Source organism: Ursus americanus, chromosome X (assembly GCF_024610735.1).
Source record: "Ursus americanus isolate L20-20 chromosome X, mUrsAme1.1.p, whole genome shotgun sequence".
In the NCBI taxonomy this organism is placed as follows: Eukaryota; Metazoa; Chordata; class Mammalia; order Carnivora; family Ursidae; genus Ursus; species Ursus americanus.
Window position 1 is genome coordinate 14,631,539 of NC_142164.1, and position 22,403 is coordinate 14,653,941.

Here is a 22,403-nt window from a genome sequence, read left to right on the forward strand (position 1 = left end):
AAACACAGGAAAATAATGTTGGGTTGATGATTTTTTACAAAGCAGTAACAAAATCACGGTCGTTCTTTTGCTAGTGATGACCTGGAACAGTTCATGGAAAGTCAAGGCGCATCCAGCCCAGGTATCCTCATTTTAACCACAAGCCTCAGCAAACCGTTCATGCGACTGGAAAAGTATGTTACTCTCTTGCAAGAGTTGGAACGGCACATGGAGGTAAGGGAAGGCAGTTTCCCTGCAGACTAGCCTCGCTGAGGAATTCAGAGAAAGCCTTGGTTTTGCATTTTGCTTGATCCAGTCTTCCCTCTTGCTGGGCTTCTAGTTTCCCTCTTAATGCAGCGAAATAAAAAGGGGACGGGTGATGGGTAGTAAGGAGGGCACGTATTGCATGGTGCACTGGGTGTTATACACAACTAATGAATCATTGAGCCTTACATCGGAAACCGGGTATGTACTGTATGGTGACTAACATAATATAATAAAAAATCATTAAAACAAAAGGGGGGGCATTCCTTTTTTGCCCCCCCTGGAGATTAATTTTTACTTATTTATTTTTTCCACTTTTATTGGGGTACGCTTGACAAATAAAAACTGTATATGTTTAGGTTGTACAATGTGATTTTTTTAAAGTGTACAACGGGATGGCTTAATATACGTAGAGATTGTGAAATGATTACCCTGAGCAAGTTGATTCACACCTCCATTGCCTCACAGTCATTAATTTTTTTTATGATTAGAACACTTAAGATGTACTGTCAGTGAATTTCAAGTATTCAATACAGCACTATAAACCGTAACTACCATGCTGTATGTTAGATCCCCAGAATTTATTCATCTTACAACCAAAAGGTCTCCATCCTTTACTAAATAATCACGATCATTCTCCCTCCCAGCCTCGGTGCTGCTGCTTCTCTCAAGTTGACTTAGGTTTTCCTCCTCTGTAGATGGCGGTTCAGTCAAAATCAACCAAGATCTTCTGTTGTTCTGGTATATGAACCAACCTGATCTGGGGAGATAAAGCAAAACATCAGAAAATATAAATACCACTTTCACTACAGACAGGGATAAGTATCTCGAGAGCCCTGCGATCATTGAGCTTTCTGACTCTGGATTACCCTGAAACATTCTGAAATTTCCTGAAAGATTTATAAATAAGTCCAATATTAGGTTATCTGTCTACGTATCCATAGACCTTCCCCAAAGTTCCCTCACATTTGTGTTTATCAACTTAGAGTTGACTGGCAACAGCTGTGGCATCACTGTAATCTTTTCTAAATATTAAGATTTGCAACGAGGCCTGCTCATGGAATGCTGTTTCAGCAAGAGACCAGATCCTTTTATTAAAAATCAATCAACAGGGATAGCTTCTAGAGTCGTCCTTGCGCCATCGAGCCTGGTGTTTGAGGTGTGGGTGGGAGAGGAGGGCCCTGCGTTTACCCTAGTTGCTCTTCCTGTGTCTGGGGAAAGGTTTTGAGGTTTTAAAGGGTTTGATTATCTTTAAAGAAAAAAGTTGCACACTGCCGGTCTTGTCAGCATTTGTAAGGATTGAAAGCACGTACTCTGAGCAAAACCACATTCTCAGGTTATTTGACCTGCCGGAAAGCTGGAGGCAGTGGGGAGCTAGTGAGTAAAGCCTGCCGGAATGAAATTTCAGTTAGGGCTTGGGAAGGTGTTGACCTCTGGATGCCTTTCCAAAAGCTAAACCAGTTTGCCGAACCGTTTGAGGTTTGCCCCTCCTTGCTTATCGCAAAAATCCAGAAACCAGTGGCCTCAGTTTCTGTTACCGCTCAATGCTGGAGTGCTAATACACACTCAATTTGAGGCAAAGAATCTCCGGATCGCCCCCCCACCCCCACTGCCCGGATCCTCTATCTTGGGCTTCCTTGAATTGGAGCCCATCTACACTGCTGCCTCCATCTCCCACCATCAGCTAACCCACACCCTGAGCGCGAGTTCGCCACCCGGTGAGACGCTGTCTCCTGACCCAGGTCCGTTCGGCTCTGTGTTTTCTTACTGAAGGCTGGTGGAGCAGCAGACTTTGTCCTTCAGTTATTCTAGCTGAATCCCAAAGGTTAGGTAGACATCTACCCCCCAAGTCAGGTCTACAGCCTCTCCAAGAATCTCCCCTTTCCCTTCATGAGCAGTCATGGAGATACGGATTCCTCAAAGCCGTTCTTGAACCTGTCCACCTGCTGGGGTTGTAGGTACCATGGGATTGCAGACCATAGGTACTACTGGGGCTTACAAAGGAGCACAACCGTACGGAACCTAGAATTTTGTTCCCACCTGCCACGTTGAGCCTGCAGAGGGAAAATGGAGGCATTTTAGGAAGTGAGACGGGATTGATTTTTCTCTACCCACCGCTCGGTTCCCACAGTTCCCCACCTCTTGTCATTTCTTAACGACATGGCCTGATGATGCCCCCGGACTGCTGATTAGTTATTATCTACAGTCTCAGGAACCACACCTAGTATGTTGTGGCCAAATCCATGACGCGCCACCAGCTGTCTTCGTTTCTTGGTCACCTGCTCATTGGAGGCGCTGAGATACCAAGTGCTTAAGCGCCGTCTTATTTTGTGATCTTTAAATTAGCCTCCAGTAAAATGGACTTTTTTCTTTTGGCGTACAGAGCAATGGCTTTTATCACGGGTGTAGATTCGTGTTACCACCGCTGCGATGGAGATACAGGACAGTTCCATCATCCCCTCAGATTTCCTCTGTCTCCTTGCGGCCACGCCCTCCTCCCACCCCTGACCCCTGGCAACGGCTGATCTGTTCTCCTTTAATATTGTTTTACAATGTATTCCTTTAATAGGATACGCATCCAGATCATCAGGATATTCTGAAAGCAATCATAGCATTCAAAACTCTCATGGTAGGTGACGCTCTCAAATTATAATTCTCCGTTTTGTATGCTTTGTTCCTAAAAGAGTGACTTGTGCGTAACGTTTCTTTCCCTATGCAAAGGTCTTTAGAGTGGAAACAATAAGCTTTGGCGACAGTATTGCCGTGATTGCTTCATTTAATTTTGTCTTCCAAAAAATCATGCTTACCTGAAATGTTGCCAGGCTGAAGGTATAAAGCACTCATATTTGAAGTCTCTGCCACATTAAGCATTGCTGTGTAGGTGGGGGGTTTCCTTTTGTCTCTTTGTCTTTACCCCCATGTCGTTCACCTTATGTCTGTGCAACTTGTCTTTCACTGATTGGCATCGATACTGGATTCATCTATTTATGCCAAAAGGTGTGAGTTTATTCTTTGCATATGAAAAAGAAATCCTCCATCAAATCTAAAAGGAGAAAACCTACTAAAAATGCAATTGCTTTATATAGATTGCTATCAAAGCTACCTGTAATCTTGTATCTTGAGCGTGATGATTAATGTCTCCTTGAACCCACTGATGTAGAACCACTTGGTGGCATTTTAGGAGAAAAGGTAGTGTTACTTTGGGTGATTGATTAAGTTTAGTAAAGATTATTTATTTGAGAGAAAGAACGCAAGCGGGAGGGGCAGAGGGAGAAGGAGAGAGAATCCCAAGCAGACTCGGCACTGAGCACGGAACTGGATGCGGGGCTGCAGCTCAGGTCCTCAAGACCATAACCAGAGTCGATGCTTAACCTACTGTGTCACCCAGGCGCCCCCAAGTTTAGCTTCATTTTAGACATTTCTGTACCATTCCAAGTGATTGGGCTCTGTGCTCACGTATGGATTCTTGCTATAAGCTTGTGATGCAACATTCGCCATCACCTCAGTTTTATTGCTGTTCAAAGTTCAGTACCTGATGTGTCCACAGGTAAAGAGCAAGTTGAAAACCAGAGTAAGGTATTAGGTTAACATTGCTGTTGTCATAGGTCAACAACAGTGGCTCGAGCTAATCAAACAGCCCACTCACGCCCATAGCGTTTATTACTATTTGTGTCCTCTTTATTTTGTCCTATGTAAATGGAATATAACATTCCTTTTTAAAAAAGGAACATGTCTTTCAGACCATTTTTCCATGTTGTAAAGCTTGCTTTGATGGTCCTAGTACATTTATTGCCAGTATCAATGCTTCAGAACTGTGTGTACAGTGAACCAATGTCTTCCAGTTTCCACGTAGCTGAAAGGGGCAACAGAGATTTTATAGAAAACACACCCCCAAAAAACTATGACATTTATTTGGAAACAGTAACATAACTAACCATATGCTCATTTTCATATTTGCCTTGGAATGAATACTGTTAAATTACTCTAAGAAATAACTTCACACTTTCTGCAGCAGTGATATTTATATATACCGTATTCATATCCCACATATTGTTTCCTAGCTTGTATTTTCAGTTTGTATGTGTAGAATTCAGTTGTATCTCTTTTTCACGGTTCTCTTAGGAATATACATTAATTTAGTATTGTTTTCCCATACCAATCTACTACTAGTCCCTAAAGTACAGGGCCCTGCCACAGTGAATTAAATCTGTCTTTTAACGACACAAACGCATGGCCCCTGGTACCACCTTATCTTGATGGTTTGGCAAAAGTAGCTCTTCTGCACAAAACATTTGGTTAGAGAGTTAGGATAGTGGATCTTGCTGTCTGTTGGGAACACATCATGCTGAGGATTAGGGACTCGGTGGAAATCTGAAAGTCCAAAGCTTCATCTCACTTTGGTCTTGTTTTGGGTCTGTTTCTCAAGAATTCCTATTCCATTACGTTCTGCTTTCGTTCTGTAGGGCCAGTGCCAAGATTTAAGAAAGAGAAAACAGCTGGAATTGCAGATACTTTCTGAGCCTATTCAGGCCTGGGAAGGAGAGAGTATTAAAACCTTGGGAAATGTGCTGTTTATGTCACAAGTAATGGTGCAGTATGGGACGTGTGAGGTAAGATGTTTCAAATCTCAATGCCATTGCTTCCATCTTTCCTGGGGTTTTTTCTTTGATGTGTCCTTCCATCGAGGTCAAGTGCTCGAACGTTCGAAGAAACTGAGCAGATATTCCTTGCCCAGCACTCTGCTAGGTGCTGCAGGAGATAGGAGGAGAGAACACGGGATGATCCCTGCCCTCAAGGAATGCCTTACAAAGAGATGGAAACGCAAGCTGCAACTAGCGAACAGACCCAAATCGTCAGTGAAGGTTGTGTGTCTCCACAGTGGATTCCGCAGAAGTTCAGAGAAGGGAGAGAGCAAGAAGACCGTATGGAGCTAGGGCAGGAGCAGGAGGGCCACGAAGAGAAGAGGCAAGGATTTCATAAGCTCGAGGCCATTCTTATCTCAGGAGAGAACAGGAGCATGGCCTTTTGCCACGGGACAGTGGGGAAGCCAGTCGGCCGGGAGCAGAGGAAGCGAGCTGGGAGAGTGAAAGGGAGGGAGCGAGACAGAGTCGGGTTTTGAGAACCCCGGGCATCGGGCAAGAGCCGTTCAGATCCACACAGCGGGCAGCAGGGAGATGTTAGAGGCTTGAGTCGTAGAGAAACACCGCGAAGGGGGTGTTGATGATACGTAATCAGATGAGCATGTGTGTCAGGTAAACCGGAGCGGAGGGGGCTGGCCACAGAAGGACCAGCTGTGTTACAAAGTGAGAATCACCCCCCCCACGGAGGTGGTTGGGGAGAAAATGAAACCGCAGGGGGCAAATCTGAGCCCCGTTTAGGAGGGCAAGTCGAGAGAAAGCAGTGCTCTGTGGGCTGGAGGAGATGATTAGTGTCGCCTTAGGCCTGTTCACTAGCAGGTGACCAACCGCAGGTCTCCAGGTGGAGAGGTCTTGTAGCGGCTGTTACCGCAGTAGGGGAACGCGGGTGGGAGGGCAGAGTCAGAGGCAGACGTGTAGCTGTCCCTGACAGATGTGCCTTCCTAGGAAGTAAATATCCAGAGAGAAGCACGCAAGGCTGAAGATGGATGATGTCTTTTAGGAAGGGGGCAGAGTAGGGGAGGAAGGGTGCTTATGTCACCTGGCATGATTTATCGGGTGTTAGAATTGCCTTCCCGGTCCCAAAACATCTTCCCATAGTCCCTGACAGGTCTCTGTCAGAGATTCATTACTTGGGGTTAACAAGCGATCTCATTTAAGATGCAGATGCCCTGGGGAGGGTTAATGTGGCTACGAGTCTAACTATTAGTCTTTCACACCTTTGGGATAAACCTCTCGGGTGAAGGGAGGAGGAGCCAGTGCCTGAAGGAGCCGACAGAGAGAAGTGGGGGCGTGTGTTGTCATGGAAACCCCGGCAGGGAGGGGCGGTGGAAAGTGGTCAGCCTGCTGAGTGCTGCCAAAGGTTCAGAGGTCAAGGAGTACGGAGACCAAGAAGAAGCCATTGGATTTCGCTAGAAGGCAGTTATTGATGACTTTGAGAGGGCAGTGGGGCTGCAGTTAGGGAGGAATCAATGGGGAGAAAAATGAAGGCAGCAAGTAATTTGGCAAGAAAATGTCAAGGCACGGGGTCCTGGCATCCCTGGGAGATAGTGGTGGTCCGGTTCCAGAGCCCCGCTGTAAAGCCAGCAGTGCAGTGAAGCCAGTCAAATCAAGTTTTCGGTCTCTCGGGGCATATAAAAGTTTTCTGTACGCTATACTCCAGTTTATTAAGCGTGCAATAGCGTTATGTCAAAACGCAGTACGTACCTTAATCAAAAATACTTTACTGCTAAAAAATGCTAACCATCATCGGAGCCTTCAGTGAGTCATAATCACTGATCGCCATAACAATACGGTAATAGTGAAAAAGATTGAAATGTGGCAAGAATTACCAAAACGTGACAGAGACATGAAGTGAGCAAATGCTGTTGGAAAAACGGCGCCTGCGGACTTGCTCCACGCAGGGTTGGCTCAGACCTTCAATCGTAAAAATCGCAGCATCCGTGAAGCGCAGTACAGAAAGATGTAAGGCTGCAGAGAACTTGCTAGAAGAGTGAGCCTCGAAGGATTGCCCTTCTCAAGTGCAAGGAAAGAGATGGAGAGAAGCATAAGGATCATTGTAGCTAGCACGGCTGGCGTGTAAGCTGAACAGAATTTTTTTGCACCTACTAATCGTCTGTTTAAGGGGTTCAGAGAAGCCCTTCTGTGTGAAATTTCCTTTTGTGCCATTTTCAAAAAGTACTTACTTCTTCGCATTACATGGGTACGATAGTTATCTTGTTCTTACCGATTAAAAGTGATTTTATGAATAAGAATTTAATACATGTGCTAGAGCACGGGAAACTTCCTGTTGCCTGAAAGCCCCTTCTGTTTTTGCTCCTTTTCAAAATCATTTTCATTTTGTGACCCCAGAGCCTTGTGCCTTGGCATGAACCGTGTGACCTCTCAGGCATGCGTCCTTGGGAAACAAGCATGGTTATTTGTATCTAACTGTTATGTAAAGGAAGAGAGAGAAACCATGGGTTTGTACTCCTTTCAAAACAAAATTCAACTAGTTTGGTGCTTTGGGGTTGGGTGTCTTTTTTTAAATGTCACTGTTCGTGTTTCGTTGCCTTGCATAAGCTCTGCCTTATACAACAGTGACTCCAGAAATTCTTAACAAATAAAATGTCCAATTTCTGTTCTCCACTAAGCACGTGTCATTTCACTTTAGGAAAAAGAGGAGCGGTACCTCCTGTTGTTCTCAAGTGTCTTGATAATGTTATCGGCAAGTCCTCGGATGAGTGGCTTTATCTATCAGGTTAGTAGATTTCATATAAAGCAAATAGCAGGACTCAGAATGAAAACAGGTTTCCATCCAGATGCAGTATTTCCACTATGGCATTAAAAGCTCCAGCCAGAGAACACAAAATGTTCTGACCCTTTGTTGTAATTAAACAGCTTATAAGAGCAGATGTTCCTTAGATCGGAAACCTTTATACTGCTGTAATGGGTTTATCTTCAATGTCCACTGCTAGGTTATGAATGTTTAAACAGAACTCTAATTAGCAGCCGTGTTTCACGGGCTCATCTCATATCATTATTGCTGAGAATCTGTAAAGCTGGGACCCACTCCTATGACTGTCTGATCACAGTCATATCACATGATTCGAGGTTCTGAGGTGCAAGTCGTGAAACTGCTTAGGAAGTTCAGCTTCCTTCAGCCCGCTCCCCAAATATGGAGGGCCATGAGTTATGGTTGACTGTTTTAGCTGGCATCACAATGACTAATTTTCATAAAATTGGACTTTAAAAAAAAAAACTTTACTTTGTTGACTGATTCTCCCACAAATGTGTTAGAAAAAAGTAAGCTGTTTGTAAATCCCCACCGTATGGTTTAGGGCGTGTGAGCAAAACACAACCCACATTTCCCCCTTGCTTTCTTGTCTAATTAAAATTGAAAACAGGGAAACATACTATCTTTTGACAGGCCAGAGAAATCTGTTTAGCCGTCATTCAGCAGTGATTCCCGAGAGGGTCAGAAAAATCTAATAGACATAAGCAGAGGTGCATATAACCACAGAATTAATGGAAATGTTCTTTCTCTGATAGGGAAAAATACCAGTAGCGGGAATGGTGGTGACTAGATTAGATGAAATTGAAGGGAATGACAACACATTTGAAATCACAGGTAGGTAATTTTCTCTTTTTTGAGTAGCTACTTGAAATCTTTTTTGGGACAAAGTGGGATTTGAATAAATAAATGCCATTATTTTCTGTGATAATTCTATGCGTGAGCTTTACCGGGCACGGCAAAGTATGTTAGCTCTCCTGGGATAATTAGGGTCCAGCGATAGAACACAGTCTCCTGGTCATTCAGAAGCCTCGGTGTTGCCATTAGTTCCAATCTCTTCTTGCCTAAGAGCCACTTGTTAGAACTCAGAATAACAAAATGGACTGATGTAAGTGCCCAAACTGAGCAAAATGCTAGGCCTGATCTTTTGGCCTGTGGTCCCTTTTGCCAGGCCCGTGTGATTTCCTTGTGACGGTGGTATGTTTTGTAGGGACACAGCACAGGGGCTGATGCTGGGATGATGGCCCCGGGCCTTACCCCCTTCTTCCCCAGTAGGGAGCCCGAGATTAGATGTTGGCCTTGTTTCAACTTGAATAGTGGGTGAAGTGGTACGGTATTCTCATGGGAGGCTGTCAACAAGATGGGCTCTGTCCTTAAATTTTTGCCCTGTGAGTTTGTTTAAAGTTTTAGACAACTTTCCTCAGATTCTGTAAGCAGTGGAAGTCAAGGGCAGTTTTAAAAATCAGTTACAGGTATTTATTTCCTGACTTCTTGACCTGATCCTGACATAGAAGTTTCCACAGGGTTATCCCCTAGGTGTGAACCTTCCTGAAAACAGACACCCAAGTCTTAGTTGCATCAAGTCTGTGTATGAAGGAGGCGAGCTCAGGCTTCTCGCCTCTTGTTTCCAAATGCTCCCCGTCGGGCAATGCAGGTAACATGGAGAGAATCGTGATCCACTGCAACAACAGCCAGGACTTCCAGGAGTGGCTGGAGCAGCTGTGCAGACTGATCCGGGGACCGGCCTCCTGCAGTTCGTTATCCAAAACGTCGTCGTCGTCTTGTAGCGCTCATTCCGTAAGTGGTCCCCTCGCGCTGTCCGGGCATTGTTAAGGCTCTCGTCAGACCTGCCTGCAGGGGACTTACGAGAATCAGTGAGCATGGCCTTAGCCTTCAGCTTGTCTATATTTGTAGGTTTCGAAGTACAGTAAAACCTCAATAATTCTGATTTCTTGTTGTGGCCCATCCAAATTAAGACAAAGGTGTACCGAGAGATATGCACTTTAGTTTGACGGTATTAAGGGACTCCCTCTCCCCACAAACTGCTGGCAAAGTTTTTCTCATCCGAAGTCCCACCAGGATATTTCGGTGACACACAAAATTCATTTTAATTAGGGGCGCCTGGGTGGCACAGCGGCTAAGCGTCTGCCTTCGGCTCAGGGCGTGATCCCGGCGTTCTGGGATCGAGCCCCACATCAGGCTCCTCCGCTATGAGCCTGCTTCTTCCTCTCGCACTCCCCCTGCTTGTGTTCCCTCTCTCGCTGGCTGTCTCTCTCTCTGTTGAATAAATAAATAAAATCTTTAAAAAAAATTCATTTTAATTAGCAACCATTAGTCTCCTATTCATTGTGTGCTGAGTCAAAACACGGTTTACCCTCACCAGGACTAAAGCCCTACCGTGTAATCTCATTTATGCTGCCACATTCACTAGGTCACCTTCAAGGGTAAACTTTCAGTGTTGCCTTCTTCTAAGTTATCACAAATTTGGAATTCCTGGAATTGGAATCGATGAGATTTGACTGTACTTGTTGAGTGAGAGTGAAGATTGCCATGTTTTCTGTTAACACTCAAACCGGTGATGCCAAAACTCCAGTCTCAAGCACTGTGTGTTGTGGGAAGAACGAGGGCTTTGGCATCAGACCTGAGTTCAAATATTGGCTTTGTCCGTCGCCAGCTAGTTACATTGCTTTGCTGAGGTTCGTCTTCGGTCATTCCGCTGAAATAACCTATTTCGGCACCTAGTCGAGCGCCCAACGCACGACTGAACCCATTCGATGTTGACTCTGCTTTCCTCTCTTCTAAAGGAAAGCCACCCCTGGCTTGAGTGAAATTCCAGAAGAGAGAGGGAAGACAGGATCATAGGATGTTGAGTCAATGTGGTGCTGTCCCTAGAGACCCCATAAGCTGGACTGGAAAGTGCCAGTTCTCAAACTGGAGACTTTTGTTTTCCCACCTTTCCTTTTCTATGGCTGGCTTTGCTGATCCAATGACACTGTTGCTGTTCTCTCGCCGTGTGGCCCAAGGTCGGGGTCAGATGGCAGATTGCCAACATCTCATCAGACATTTTCCCAGTCTTTTAGCTCTACTGGACAGCCCCGAGGACCCCTGGAACCTCCTCAAATTATAAAACCGTGGAGTTTAAGTTGTCTACGACCTGCGCCTCCACTTAGACCATCAGCAGCACTAGGTTATAAAGAGGTAATTTCGCTACATATGGTATAAAATGCTTCTGACAAGCTCATGTCAATGTGCTAGAATTTATGCTAGGGGATACATGTCAGTCAGTTGTGAATTGTTAGACTCAGGGATTTCTTGTTTCGTAATTTCCCTTTTCCCTAGTGTCCCTGCACAGATATTTATCAAATATCCACAGGGTTTATGTGCACTGCCTGAGTTCCCTGGTCCCCTCCTGATGTGCCTCTGGTTCACCTTTCTGATGACACGACAGTTGTAACCTTTGGCAATCACGTCCACCCATCTCAAACGAGAGCCACTTCATTGGACTTGAATTTCCACCCAAGCAGACCCAGTTCTGCATGTGGGAGCCTTTATGATCTATTAAAGCCAAACCAAGAAAGTCTTATGGGACCAGGCCATGAGTCTGAACTGTGAAGGTGTGGACTTTTTGCTGCAGTTGGGAAGGGAAAAGAATTTAAATAGAGGCTTCTAGACAACAACCTTAGAGGGCAGTGGATATTTGGGTAGTGTGGGGACTTCATGGTTCTTTCTATTTTTCCCTGAAAGCTGTGGTCAGAAATGTCAGTCACCAGCTTCTGTTGACTGTGGGGGCTGTTACTTTTTCCATCCAAACAGTGTTTTTTTCCCCCTAAGCTTTTTCTCACTGTTTCAGCTTTCAGCAAAGAGCCTCATTTATTATGAACTGTTCTTTACCTAGGTCTTACCGAGAGAAGGTTTAAGTCCGTGACAGTTACGAGGCACATCTTAGAATTAGGGGGCAAAGACACCATATATTTCTATATCGAATGTGTGTTTTGATGCATGACACAGATTTAGCTCAATTTTAAGTTTGTCTCGATCTCAAACACCGTGCTGTTTCGGTTAATTGTTGCCTCCAACTCCGAGTGCAGTAAAAATAAAACAATCTTTGGACACCGGAGGATTTTTTGATCATTTCAACTGGGCACAACAGGAGAAATAATGCTTGAGCTGAATCCTTATTACGTACCTCTGTTCAGAATGGGACCAAGAAACAGTCCCACAGGTTTGCTTTGGAAATGGACCAGTGATACCTGCAAGCATCCAATTTTCCTCTCTGATTACATAAACTGGGAGCACCACTTCATAGCTATCTGGGTCCCCTTTTTAACGATGGCTATTTTGTAATTCTCAGTTACTAAGTTCAAGTGAAGGTGAGCCTTGAAGGGTAAAGTTGACTTAATCCTTCACAGAACTAATCCATTAAAACTAAGGCATGATCATGTTGTTTCTGCTGGGAGAAGAGAGTTATTAATATATTCTTACCACGTAGTATGTATTTCGGTTATTTTCAGTATTTGTGATTCTGCACAGAACTGTATTCCTTGGGCTTTTGCATGATGATATTGCATCTGAGACTAATGTGGGAAACATGATGATATTCTCTCTGTGTAATTGATGATAACACTAACATTTCAAATGTTGTTTTAGAATTATTGATAAATGGATTTGGTCATTATAACCATCGACCTCTCACGCTCATCTTCTCTTTCTTTACATATTCACTTTAGAGGATGTCTTATATCTTAAAGGTAAGGGTAGAACAATATCTTTGGCTTACAGTGACATCATAATGCTGTGCTGTAACCTTTGATGAATGAAGCTTTCCTTTATGCTTGTTTTGTCCCTTGTTCTAATTGGTGGCTAAAATATGAAGATGCAAATCTGACATGTAAGTACGTTCTTCAAAAAAGCAGGCTTTTGTGAAATACGTTTGAAAACGTCATCCTAGATGCCCTAAAAATGCCTGTTTTCTTTGTGTGTATGTGGTTTTTAATGCTCTTTTTCCTGTTACTTTTGTCACACGGGAGTTTTCCGTGTCTATGCGTTTTCAAGTCAAAGTGGGTCACTGTGGCTAAGTGGAAGAAATTAAATTCTTTCTTCCATATATTTTAAGGTACTGATTATTATCCAGACACCACGTATATGCATCACATGGGAGATTGGGAGAAGAATGGTCACCAGGGTCTAAGATTCTAATCCGTTTACTTGGACACGTGATAATGGACCCTGGTTATTCAGATGGCAAGAGCAAATTCAATAATCCATGGCTCTTTTATCTCCTCATTAAAAATATGGCTTTCTATATGTATATTTAAGCTTGGGTCTACACCCATGACTCCTGACCCCAAGTTATTTATCCAGAGATCCCTCATTTGGCTCTTCTCTCTGCCTTCAGGGAAAGTATTCAGTCCCTCTGCCTTAATTTTCCCATCTGACAAATGGAAATTAATATTCTTCTTTGTGGGACTGTTGCTAAGGAAAATGTGTTTAAACCGCTTGGAAGCTCTTTGAAAAGCAGAATGTACTACAGTTGTTATTTAATTCCCTTAAAACTGTATCAGTGAGGACTATAAAGCAAGTTAGGAGTACGATTATTTCCCTAGGATCGACACACACTACTTTCTGTACAGATGGCACCTGTCCCTATGGCAATTGAGAAGACAGTGTCATTGCCTCTGTTTTATGTAACCTTTTAGAGTTTATTGGAGCCATTTTTATTGTGTATGTTATTAAATTTTGGTGCATTCTGGAAACGGTCAAAATAAGAGAGCCATTCAGTTTAATTTCATTTGTTCTTTTTAATTTGTTTTCGGGGAGAGAATTCTCATTCATAAAGAAACCTCTATCCTTACAGGAGTCTAGTAAAAGCCCCAAAACGATGAAGAAGTTTCTTCATAAAAGAAAGACGGAAAGAAAGCCATCGGAGGAGGAATATGTGATTCGGAAAAGTATGTGTTTTATACTTTTGGACAGTCGGTTATGGATGAGCTAGTGGAAGAATGTTGTTGAAAGCAGATGATTGGAACAGGTTGTCTTCTCTATCACCTGTTACACAAAGAAAAATGCACGCGTTCTAGGGTTTGGTCACCTCTAGGCTTTTTGAACGAGCTGCCTGCCGCTGCACTTCACGTGATCTGAGGCAGACGCCCTCTGTGTGGCCTTCGCGTTCCATAATTTTGTCCCACCTGGTTCAGAACCACCAAAGGGTCCCGTTTGCTAGGGATACGTTTTTTTTCCCCTTAGTTTCTGATGCCCAAGATGTTTTTCCCCTACTGAGATAGACTAAACAGACCTGAAGGCTGAAATCCTTCTGGAAGTTTAATGCTCCCTGACGTTCCCAGTTAGCCGAGGAATCAGCCTGCTACCGCGTAGAAACGGCTTGATTCCGAGGCGGACTGCACAGTCGGTCGGCCGGGCCGCATGTACGCATTTGCCTCTGCGGCTGGGACCAAGGTACTTTGGGACACACGTGAAGGAGTAAGTGATGCGTCACAAAGGGTGTCTCAGCCACAAATACAGTCTGGAGAAATCCTTGCCGGACTCCAGCTTCTGCATGGCCCAGCCTGCCCCTGGGTGCGCGCATCAGCCCTCTAGCAGGGTTCCACCCCCCCAGTCCCTTCAAGACGAGTCGGAGGGGGAGGGGAAGGAGGGAGAATCATGCTGGCTGGTTAGAAAAAATGGGTGCGGTCTATGGGGGAAATCTTCCTAGAGAAGGGAAGCCTTGCAGTTTGGAGGAGAGGTGGGTGGTGGTGTATGTCGGGTGAGAACCGAGGCTAGTGCCACGCCCGGTGCTGTCATTGTGGCCCCTCGGAGTCTAGTAGAAGCCCCCACACGATGAAAAAGTTGCCTCAGAAAAGAAAAATGGAATGAAAGCGGCCAGAGGAGGCTTTCTGGTCCGGGAAGCCAGGCCCCAGCTGCTGAGCGCACTGCGTCATTTTGGGGGTCCAGAGACGGCTCTGTCTCTCTGCAAAGTCATTATTCATTAAATCCGACAGGTACCGCTGCTCTGGAAGAGGACGCGCAGATCCTTAAAGTGATCGAAGCCTACTGCACCAGCGCCAATTTTCAACAAGGTCATGGCTCAAGTACGTTCCCCCCAAACCACTTTCTCTAATGAACGCTGCTTCTTTTTGGCTGCTCAGCGCCTCTTTGAAAAAAGAGAAAAGCAGGTGACCCTGTGCGGAGGAGCGCTTGCAGAACTGCATCTTTCCGATAAGGTGCTTTGAGCTGCCGGGCGGCGTGTTTACCCGCTGTTTCTTTTTCACCCAAAGAGAAAAGAGAGACGCAAGAGTAAAAGAGTTGGAGGTGATAGAAATGAAAAAAAAAAAGTTTTTTAAAAAGTCCTTCTCGTTTGAAGTACACAGATGCCTTCACCAGCACTAGTTAGGAATTAAAGAGCCCAGAGAGTTCCTGTGTCTGTGAACTGATGCTAATCTCTTCTCATAGGCAGATTTGGAAAGGAAGTCACAATACTATCTTTGATCAGCTGCATATTTAAGCGAACAGTGCTTCACCCAGCTCAAGTTTCAGAGTTGCTCTGAAAATCTGGACAGGTAGCTGCTTAGCAGGGGCTGTTTGGAATGTCTGCAGTTTACAGGGAGCTATCGGGGAAGGGTACCCCCCCCACCTCCCAGCACCTTTCAGGCTACAAACTGAAAGCAAGATGAGGTTTTCTAATTGATCCTTGAGCTTTTTATAAAAACCGGGTCGCATTTGGTTCTGCCTTGGCTTCCGTGATGATAGACATTCAGGAGACCTGGTGTGAGGTGTTTGCATCGGCATAAGCAGTGAGTCGTCCACGGTGCTCCCTGTTGGACAGCTACTGACCAGTCACTCGAGTGGGGGTGGGGATCCCTTGGGTGGATTGCCTTGACCGATGCCTTCAAAGTCACATGCCCCTAAGGCTGGCGTGAGGAAAGCATTTGATGTCAGACTTAACACGTTTGACCGTGAAGAGAGGCCTGTCCTACGTCCTGCTTCACAGACAGGTCCTGGCCGTGGCTTTGGGCATGCCCAGCTCTGAGAACAAGTTTCAAGGAGGCAGGAACGGAAAGGGAGAGCAGTTTGGGGTACGAAAACTCGAAAACTCGGAAAGAGAGGGGGACTGGGAGACAGCAGAAGAAGCATCCCTCGTACAAAACGTGACCTCATCTGCTCCCCAAACCCGCTCTCTTCACAGTGACAGCGCCCACAGATCTGTAGGAGGCGCAGGCAGGTGTTCTGGCCTCAAGAGGCACGCTTCCGCCCCTCTTGCCCAGCCTGCCGCTGACACGCGGCAAGGGTCTAGCATCATGGCGACCTCCCATCCTCTGTCCCTTTCCCGCCGGAAGTCCTGTTTCCCAGGAACTGACTTCTGTTACTTCCCGTGGCATTTAAGCAGTCAGTCTGTCCATCTGCCGTCTGCTTAGTAAGCACCTGTGCAGTGCTGGGCCCTGTGGAAGGCACAGACACCGCCACGTCAGCAACAGGGAGGCAGTGAGCGCACACAACTTGAAGATCGAAGATGAAGGGCTCGTACTCCAAGAGGAAGGATCCAGAAGTGAGGGGGAGGTTGGAGGTGCAGGAGCTGTCTGGTCCAGTCCCTTATCTGTCCTGTCACCTCTTCCATCCCCAGAGCCTAGAGACAGTCTGAGCAGAGCCATAAGGATGCCCACGTCTTTGTGCTGATGTGATAATCCCCAACCCCCGCTCTACCCTTGACCAAAATGGGCTTCACTGACAACATGTCCCCCGCCTTGGCCAAAATCGAATCGATGTATTTGTCTGTTTTCTCATGTCAGGAAGATTTAGTCAGCAAATGTTGGACGACTGTTCTCTGGGTGCAAGGCAGCAACGTGCCATCACCAAAGACCCCCCAATGACAATAGTAGAAGGGGCCAACATCTAGAGTCGCCTTGGGTAACTCTCCCCTCTCCTCCCTCTCACAACCCTTGTTTGTAGGTGCTCGCAAAGATTCGCTCCCACAAGTCTTACTCCCCGAGGAGGAGAAACTCATCATTGAAGAAACCAGGAGCAACGGCCAGACTATCATTGAAGAGAAGTGAGTAGAGCAGGCTACCTTTCCTGATTTGTGTGGGGGCTGGAAAGAAGGTTCCGGCAGGGCAGTCATCTGTTGCAAAGCCTACACTGAAGGACAGTCTCTCCTTCTCCGGGTATATATCCTTGTTTGTTCTCACGAAGTTGGGAGCTGTGAAACGGCTGCCCCCCAACAAGGGGAAGGGGGAGGGGAGGCAGAGAGGGTGGAACTCCCTGAGTGGTGGCAGCCCCCTACGGTAAGGTGCTTCAGGGTACGCAAGACTAGCACTCCAGATGGGTCTCGATGGCACTTGGGAAGGCGACAGCGCCAATTTCCCTGGCCAGAGGGATGCTTCTCACATTTACTGAGTCAAACACTGGACTTTCACATACTTGACTTATTTAGAATCCTGCAGAAACCACTGAGATAAGCATTACTTTCACACTTCTACTGAAGTTGAGGCTCAGGGAAATGATGCTCCCAGTGTACCTTTGTACCCTAGGCAGGGTGACCTAATGGGGGGAAATCAGGTTAAGTACCTATGGGCTCATAAAATAAACACAAAGTAGCCAAATAATTCATTTGTTTAACTTGAGTCATTTCTGAAGTCAGGCCTAAATTTGCATAGGACAGCGTATTTCAAAGTGCTCGACACCGTCAATGTGTTTTTCCATCTGGTATATGAAGTGATGTGGCAAAATGGTAAAGCTCTTGGGCTCAAGAGAACAGCCCTGGTTCAGGTCCAAATTCTACATCGTGTTAGCTATGTGACCTGGGGCGAGCTTCTTTACTGCTCTGTGCCTCGGTTTCCCCATCTGTAAATGGGTATGACAGTAATAACTTTAAGGTTTGCTGTGGGGTTAAATGGAAGAATAAATATAAAGGCTGGCACATGGTAATCACTCAATAAATGGTAATAGTTGTAATAATAATTGTTATGAGAGCTATATTAATCCCCATATCAACTTTGTGAGGCTTGTGGGGCATGTGGTATTATCCTCGTTTTGTATGTGAAGAAGGTAAGACAAGGAGAGGAGGAGAAGGAAATTGCTTACCCAAGATTAGAGGACTGGTAAGTGGTAGGATCAGAACTGGAACCCAGATCTCTAGAGTTCTTGTCCAGGGAGAGAGCCATCTGGGAAGTAACTGAGCCAGGGCACTTTATCCTCTTTTGGGACAGATGGGATCCTCTAGAAATAAAACCCCTCACTTTGTGTCATGTAGGGTTGTGTAGGGTCGGAGAGGTGAAAACAGCAATGCCATCACACAGATATCGTAGGATAGGCAGGGTCTCATGACACCCACATTACATGTTAGGTGATGTTCATTCCTGCCCCAAAGAAAGAATCAAAACCTTACGATGAGCCTTAGTCTCTCCCAAGCTGGGAAGCAAGTGGCCAAGGAGGAAGGCAATAGAGAAAAGGTGCCATGACATGGCATCCGAATGACCATGCATGCTAGCGGTTGTTTGCCCATAAAAATAAGGACCACAAGGACCGTTCATAGCAGTCTCTCTCCTGACCAGCTAGAAAGTCCACTGCTTTTCAGGATCTGTAGTTCTCGAAAGCTGCTTTTATTGTTAGGTTTTACTTAACAGTATTTCAGTGCCAGCTCTTAATCTCTGACCTTTATGTTCTAGGAGTCTGGTCGATACTGTGTATGCCTTGAAGGATGAGGTCAAAGAACTGAAACAGGTAATGAAATACAAAAGTCATTTTCTCGGGTCATATAACAGGAACAACGTGAGGAGGTGGGGATTTTTCTTGTGTCTTCGAGGTGGGTTTTGTTGATTTTACCATGTGGTCCGGGGTTTAAATTTCTCATGGTTGCGCCTATACCTATTTAGCGGTTTACAGTAGGGTCCCCTACTTAGTTGCCACTTTCATGTCCTCTGACATTTGTGAACAGAATTTTTAAAAAGCTAAGTCATCCGTGAGTGTGTGAGTGTAAAGAGAACCATAAATCTTGATTTGTGGGCTCCTCTGCAGATGTGGTCCAGTGCTCCACGATGCACACTCTTCCTGGTGTTTGGGGACAGGCTGTACCTGGTGATGGGGTAAAGGATGGACTGGAGGGGGGAGAACAGAGACTGGAAGACCACTTGGGAGGTTGTCACAAAACTCAGGGTGAGACACGATGGAATCCTGAACTGAGGCAGTGCCGTTGAGGCTGCAGAGGAGGAAAATGGATGTAAGGGGAGGCACGTCGCAGGGTTAGAGCCTGTGGAAAATGATGCCGTGGTGTTGGGATTAAGAGGGAGAGCCAGGGATTAAAGATGAAGCTTCTTATGTGGGTGTCTAGTTTGACAGGGTGGTGTCCTTCACGGAGATCAGGAGCCACAGGAGGAGGAGAAGTTTGGGGTGACGGTGGAGACACCGAGTTCACTTTAGGACGTAATGAGTTTGAGGCACTTGTAAATATCAAGCTGACACTGGGGGCTGTGGGCCTAGTGCTTGTGAGATGAGATGAGGTCAAGTGTCAAAGGGATTTGGGAGGCCCCTGAGTTGAGTTGAAGGAGAAGAGACACTAAGTGAAAAGACAGCTGAGTTGGAAGAGGGCCCAGGCCAGAGCCGTAGAGGACGCTTACACTGTAAGCAAGAAGAATGCAAAGGCTCGGCCAGAGAGGGTGGGGGAGCAGGGGCTGCCTTGCCTTAGAAGCTGAGGGAGAGGAGCCCGAGGAGGGAAAGTACGGTCGGCGGTGAAGGCCGCTAAGAGGATGAGCAGAAGGAGCCCTGGGAAGGGGCCCCTTGGTTGGGGAATTAACAAGTCTCTTGCCATCATAGGAAAATAAAAGAATGAAGCAGTGCCTGGAAGAAGAATTGAAGTCAAGAAGGGACCTAGAAAAGCTGGTCCGGAGGCTGTTAAAGCAGACTGATGAGTGTATTCGGGCCGAGTCCAGTAGCAAGACCTCCATTCTTCCATAACCATCACTGTGCGGCTGGGCACACGTGCCTCTGGGGCATCTCAGAATGTCCAGTTGAATGATTTGTTTGCTCACTTCCTTGGTTTTTATTTTGTATCTGAGTCAGTCCTTCTCTCTCTCAGTCACACTCTCTCTCTCTTTCTCTGTCTCGCTGTTTGCTTGAGTATTTGTTGTCATTTGGTTATTGGTTGGTTGTTTTCTTTTTGACTGGGGCAAAAGTGAGAGGTGCTGGTAGAAGTCTCCCCAGAGTCTTTTCCATTCAATAAGAAAAGGAAAACTAGTATAGGCAAATGACTTAAACGGTCTTCAGACGGCCTTCAATTCATAGTGCCTCTGCACCAGCCATTGCCCACCCTCCACCCTGCCCTGTCACTCTTTTGGGGCTGGCCGCCATATCAAAGTGGCCGGCTGTGGCTTAGTAAATGTGAACTTGACTTTTTCTCTCATGCTTTCTTGTATCTGGAAGCCCCTCAGTACCCAAGGAGGGCAAAGCTCCTTGAGCAATGACTAGGGCAGACTAGCACATTTGCCCAGTGACCCAGCCACCGTGCCCTGACTATCATGTGCCACCCCTCAATGCACAGTTGTTTTTTTACTGCCCTATGTTGTCTATAAGGCCAAGAAAACAGTAGCACCCTTAATTCCTTTTGTGTGGGTTTACATTTTAACTCTATGGGGCAGAAGCTCCGGTCACCCCTGCCAACACCAGACCTATTAGCAAATTGCACTAGACAATCTTCCCTTTCCGCCTCCGAGTTGACCATCCCTGCCCAGTGCATGATAGGTTTTCCCCCCTGACCTTCTGCCTCGTGTCTAAGTTTTCTATTTGCCCAGTGCTTCCAGCCAACCATACGAAGTGGTGTGTGAAGCAGTATGTGTGCGCTTTGCTTACTTTTTGAAAATATAGACTGTGAGCAGTTACTTCCTCTGCATTGCATATTCAACTCGTGACTTCTCATCCTTGAAAACAATCTGCGTTGAGGAGATATCGTGCCCTAGTAGACCGCTTTAATTCACTTTATCGCTCTCCCAGGTATGCAGCAAGAAACTACAACAGTCATCAGCCTCTTGGAGTAGGACTTGAAGTATTGTTTGCAGAAATGTGCTATCGGTCCAGTTTGTATGTCCACAAGGAAAGGACCCCTCTAGTGGTCGTGTGCTGGTTGCTAGTGAAGCTCAGTATTTGGAACTGGTCCCCTAAAGTTGCGCATTGAACCAAACGGTCACCTTTGTAAGTGTCTCCAAAATTAGAACTGTAGTAAACCAGGTTTAGAAGAGGTTCCCAGAAGAGCAGAACACAGCCAAATTCGGCACAAATGAAAGTCGGCAAAAGGCTCCAGGACAGAGCAGTGCAACCCGCCCCCTCTCTCCCCAAGACAGGTGCAGCTGGGCAGGGGGGCAGATCACTGGAAAGAGAGGCAAAGAGCTAATGGACTGGTCAAAGTTGTCTTCTGGATACATTTGATGGGCGCCTATAAATGTGGGTTTTGCAAATGGTGTTCAGAAACCATACTTGAAGCTTGAATCCCCCAGCTCGCTAAGCTCTTTTTCTTTCTAGTACTGGGTGGGGTCTCGAGTTCCCCATAGCTACACGGTACAGGGCTGTTGCCCGCTTGCTGCACAGGAGAAATGGCACCATCCACAGGAAGGGGATGAGTCCTGCAGTCCCCCATCAGCCAACCGCACGGCAGCCATCTTTGAAAGCTGAAGAGTGAAGAAGATTTCTAGAAATGGCCGTTGTTCTGTTTTTAAGCCCAGCAGCTTAGACATGCCGTCCTTCACCTAAAAATTAACAGCAACCACACAGATCTGAGCATCTGCCCCGCCTGTGGTTAATCAGTGGCTTGCAGTAAATGCACAAACTATATCCATAGGGAACATTTTTTGTGATTACAAAGTACTTTAGTTGATAAGGCATAGGATTGCTTACAATATTGAAAGGTCTTTATTTTAAAGCGATGTGTACATATGCATGTTTTTGGAACTTGGCCCTTCTGAGGAGAGGCCCTCGGTACTCTGGGTAGTGAAGCTTGTGCAGAGTGGTGTCCGCGCTCACACATTAAGCAGTAATATAAAGGAAATGAAGCCATGTTAACCCGAGAGCAGTGTCTCCGTAGTTGTGTTGTTTACAATACTCTGTAAGTGGGTTCCTGTTACCCTGTAATTAAACTGCTGCCCTTAGAGGCTTTTTAGTTCCTCTTCCGTCATGTCCCTTCTTACACAAGCTCAAATTTTCTAACTTGTTTTTATTTTGAAGACTTTTAAAATGGACATTTTCAATAAATAAGAATAACGATGCTTTATAAACTAAGTCCTGTGTTTCATTTCTTTACTTTTCCTTGCTAGCTGGTGTGCAGAAAGGTTTCTCATGCAGTAACAGCTTCCTCCCCCGTGTACTCATTAGCCGTCCACTCTCATCGGGTCCCCTGGCCGCCTTCCACCTGTTTCCACCAGGGCAGGTGATATTTGCCCCCCACTTTGCAGAGATAATGCATGCCATGAGACAGAACCTTCCTTAACTTCTCCGCCCCCCTCCTTCTGGCCCCAGCCCAGGAACTGTATGGATACCATTTTCCGTCTGGTGTTAGGATTTTGTTAACCAGTGATAGCCTACATTTTGACCACAGTTGGGATGCTGGTGTCAGCTGTCAAGATGAAAATATTTGCTCCACCTCGAGACAGATGTGCTGGATATTATCTGTTGCTACTCAGCATCCCTTCCTACCCCTTTTGTGTTTCTCCCTGGAAGACTGAAAAAAAAAAAAAGACCTATCTCAGACTCCCCCGCAGCTACAGTTCTCTATACAATGTGGG

General features: G+C 45.9%; 1 protein-coding gene across 7 annotated transcripts in view; it reads left to right on the forward strand.

The window, feature by feature from the left end:
- ARHGEF6 (Rac/Cdc42 guanine nucleotide exchange factor 6) overlaps positions 1-21,900 on the forward strand; it is a 112,979-nt gene extending 91,079 nt beyond the window's left edge. For 3 of the 7 annotated variants that reach the window (XM_087859899.1, XM_087859898.1, XM_087859901.1), the window contains 13 exons: positions 75-213; positions 2,813-2,872; positions 4,707-4,853; positions 7,531-7,617; positions 8,409-8,487; positions 9,305-9,447; positions 10,711-10,848; positions 12,378-12,398; positions 13,505-13,598; positions 14,646-14,735; positions 16,591-16,690; positions 18,306-18,360; positions 19,450-21,900. In XM_087859899.1, coding sequence (XP_087716025.1) covers positions 75-213; positions 2,813-2,872; positions 4,707-4,853; positions 7,531-7,617; positions 8,409-8,487; positions 9,305-9,447; positions 10,711-10,848; positions 12,378-12,398; positions 13,505-13,598; positions 14,646-14,735; positions 16,591-16,690; positions 18,306-18,360; positions 19,450-19,590 — 1,294 coding nt within the window. In that variant the 3' untranslated portion in view covers positions 19,591-21,900. The remainder of the gene's footprint in view (positions 1-74; positions 214-2,812; positions 2,873-4,706; positions 4,854-7,530; positions 7,618-8,408; positions 8,488-9,304; positions 9,448-10,710; positions 10,849-12,377; positions 12,399-13,504; positions 13,599-14,645; positions 14,736-16,590; positions 16,691-18,305; positions 18,361-19,449) is intronic. The other 4 variants (XM_045790412.2, XM_087859900.1, XM_045790414.2 and 1 more) reach the window with 4 other exon arrangements.
- The last annotated feature ends 503 nt before the right edge of the window (positions 21,901-22,403 follow it).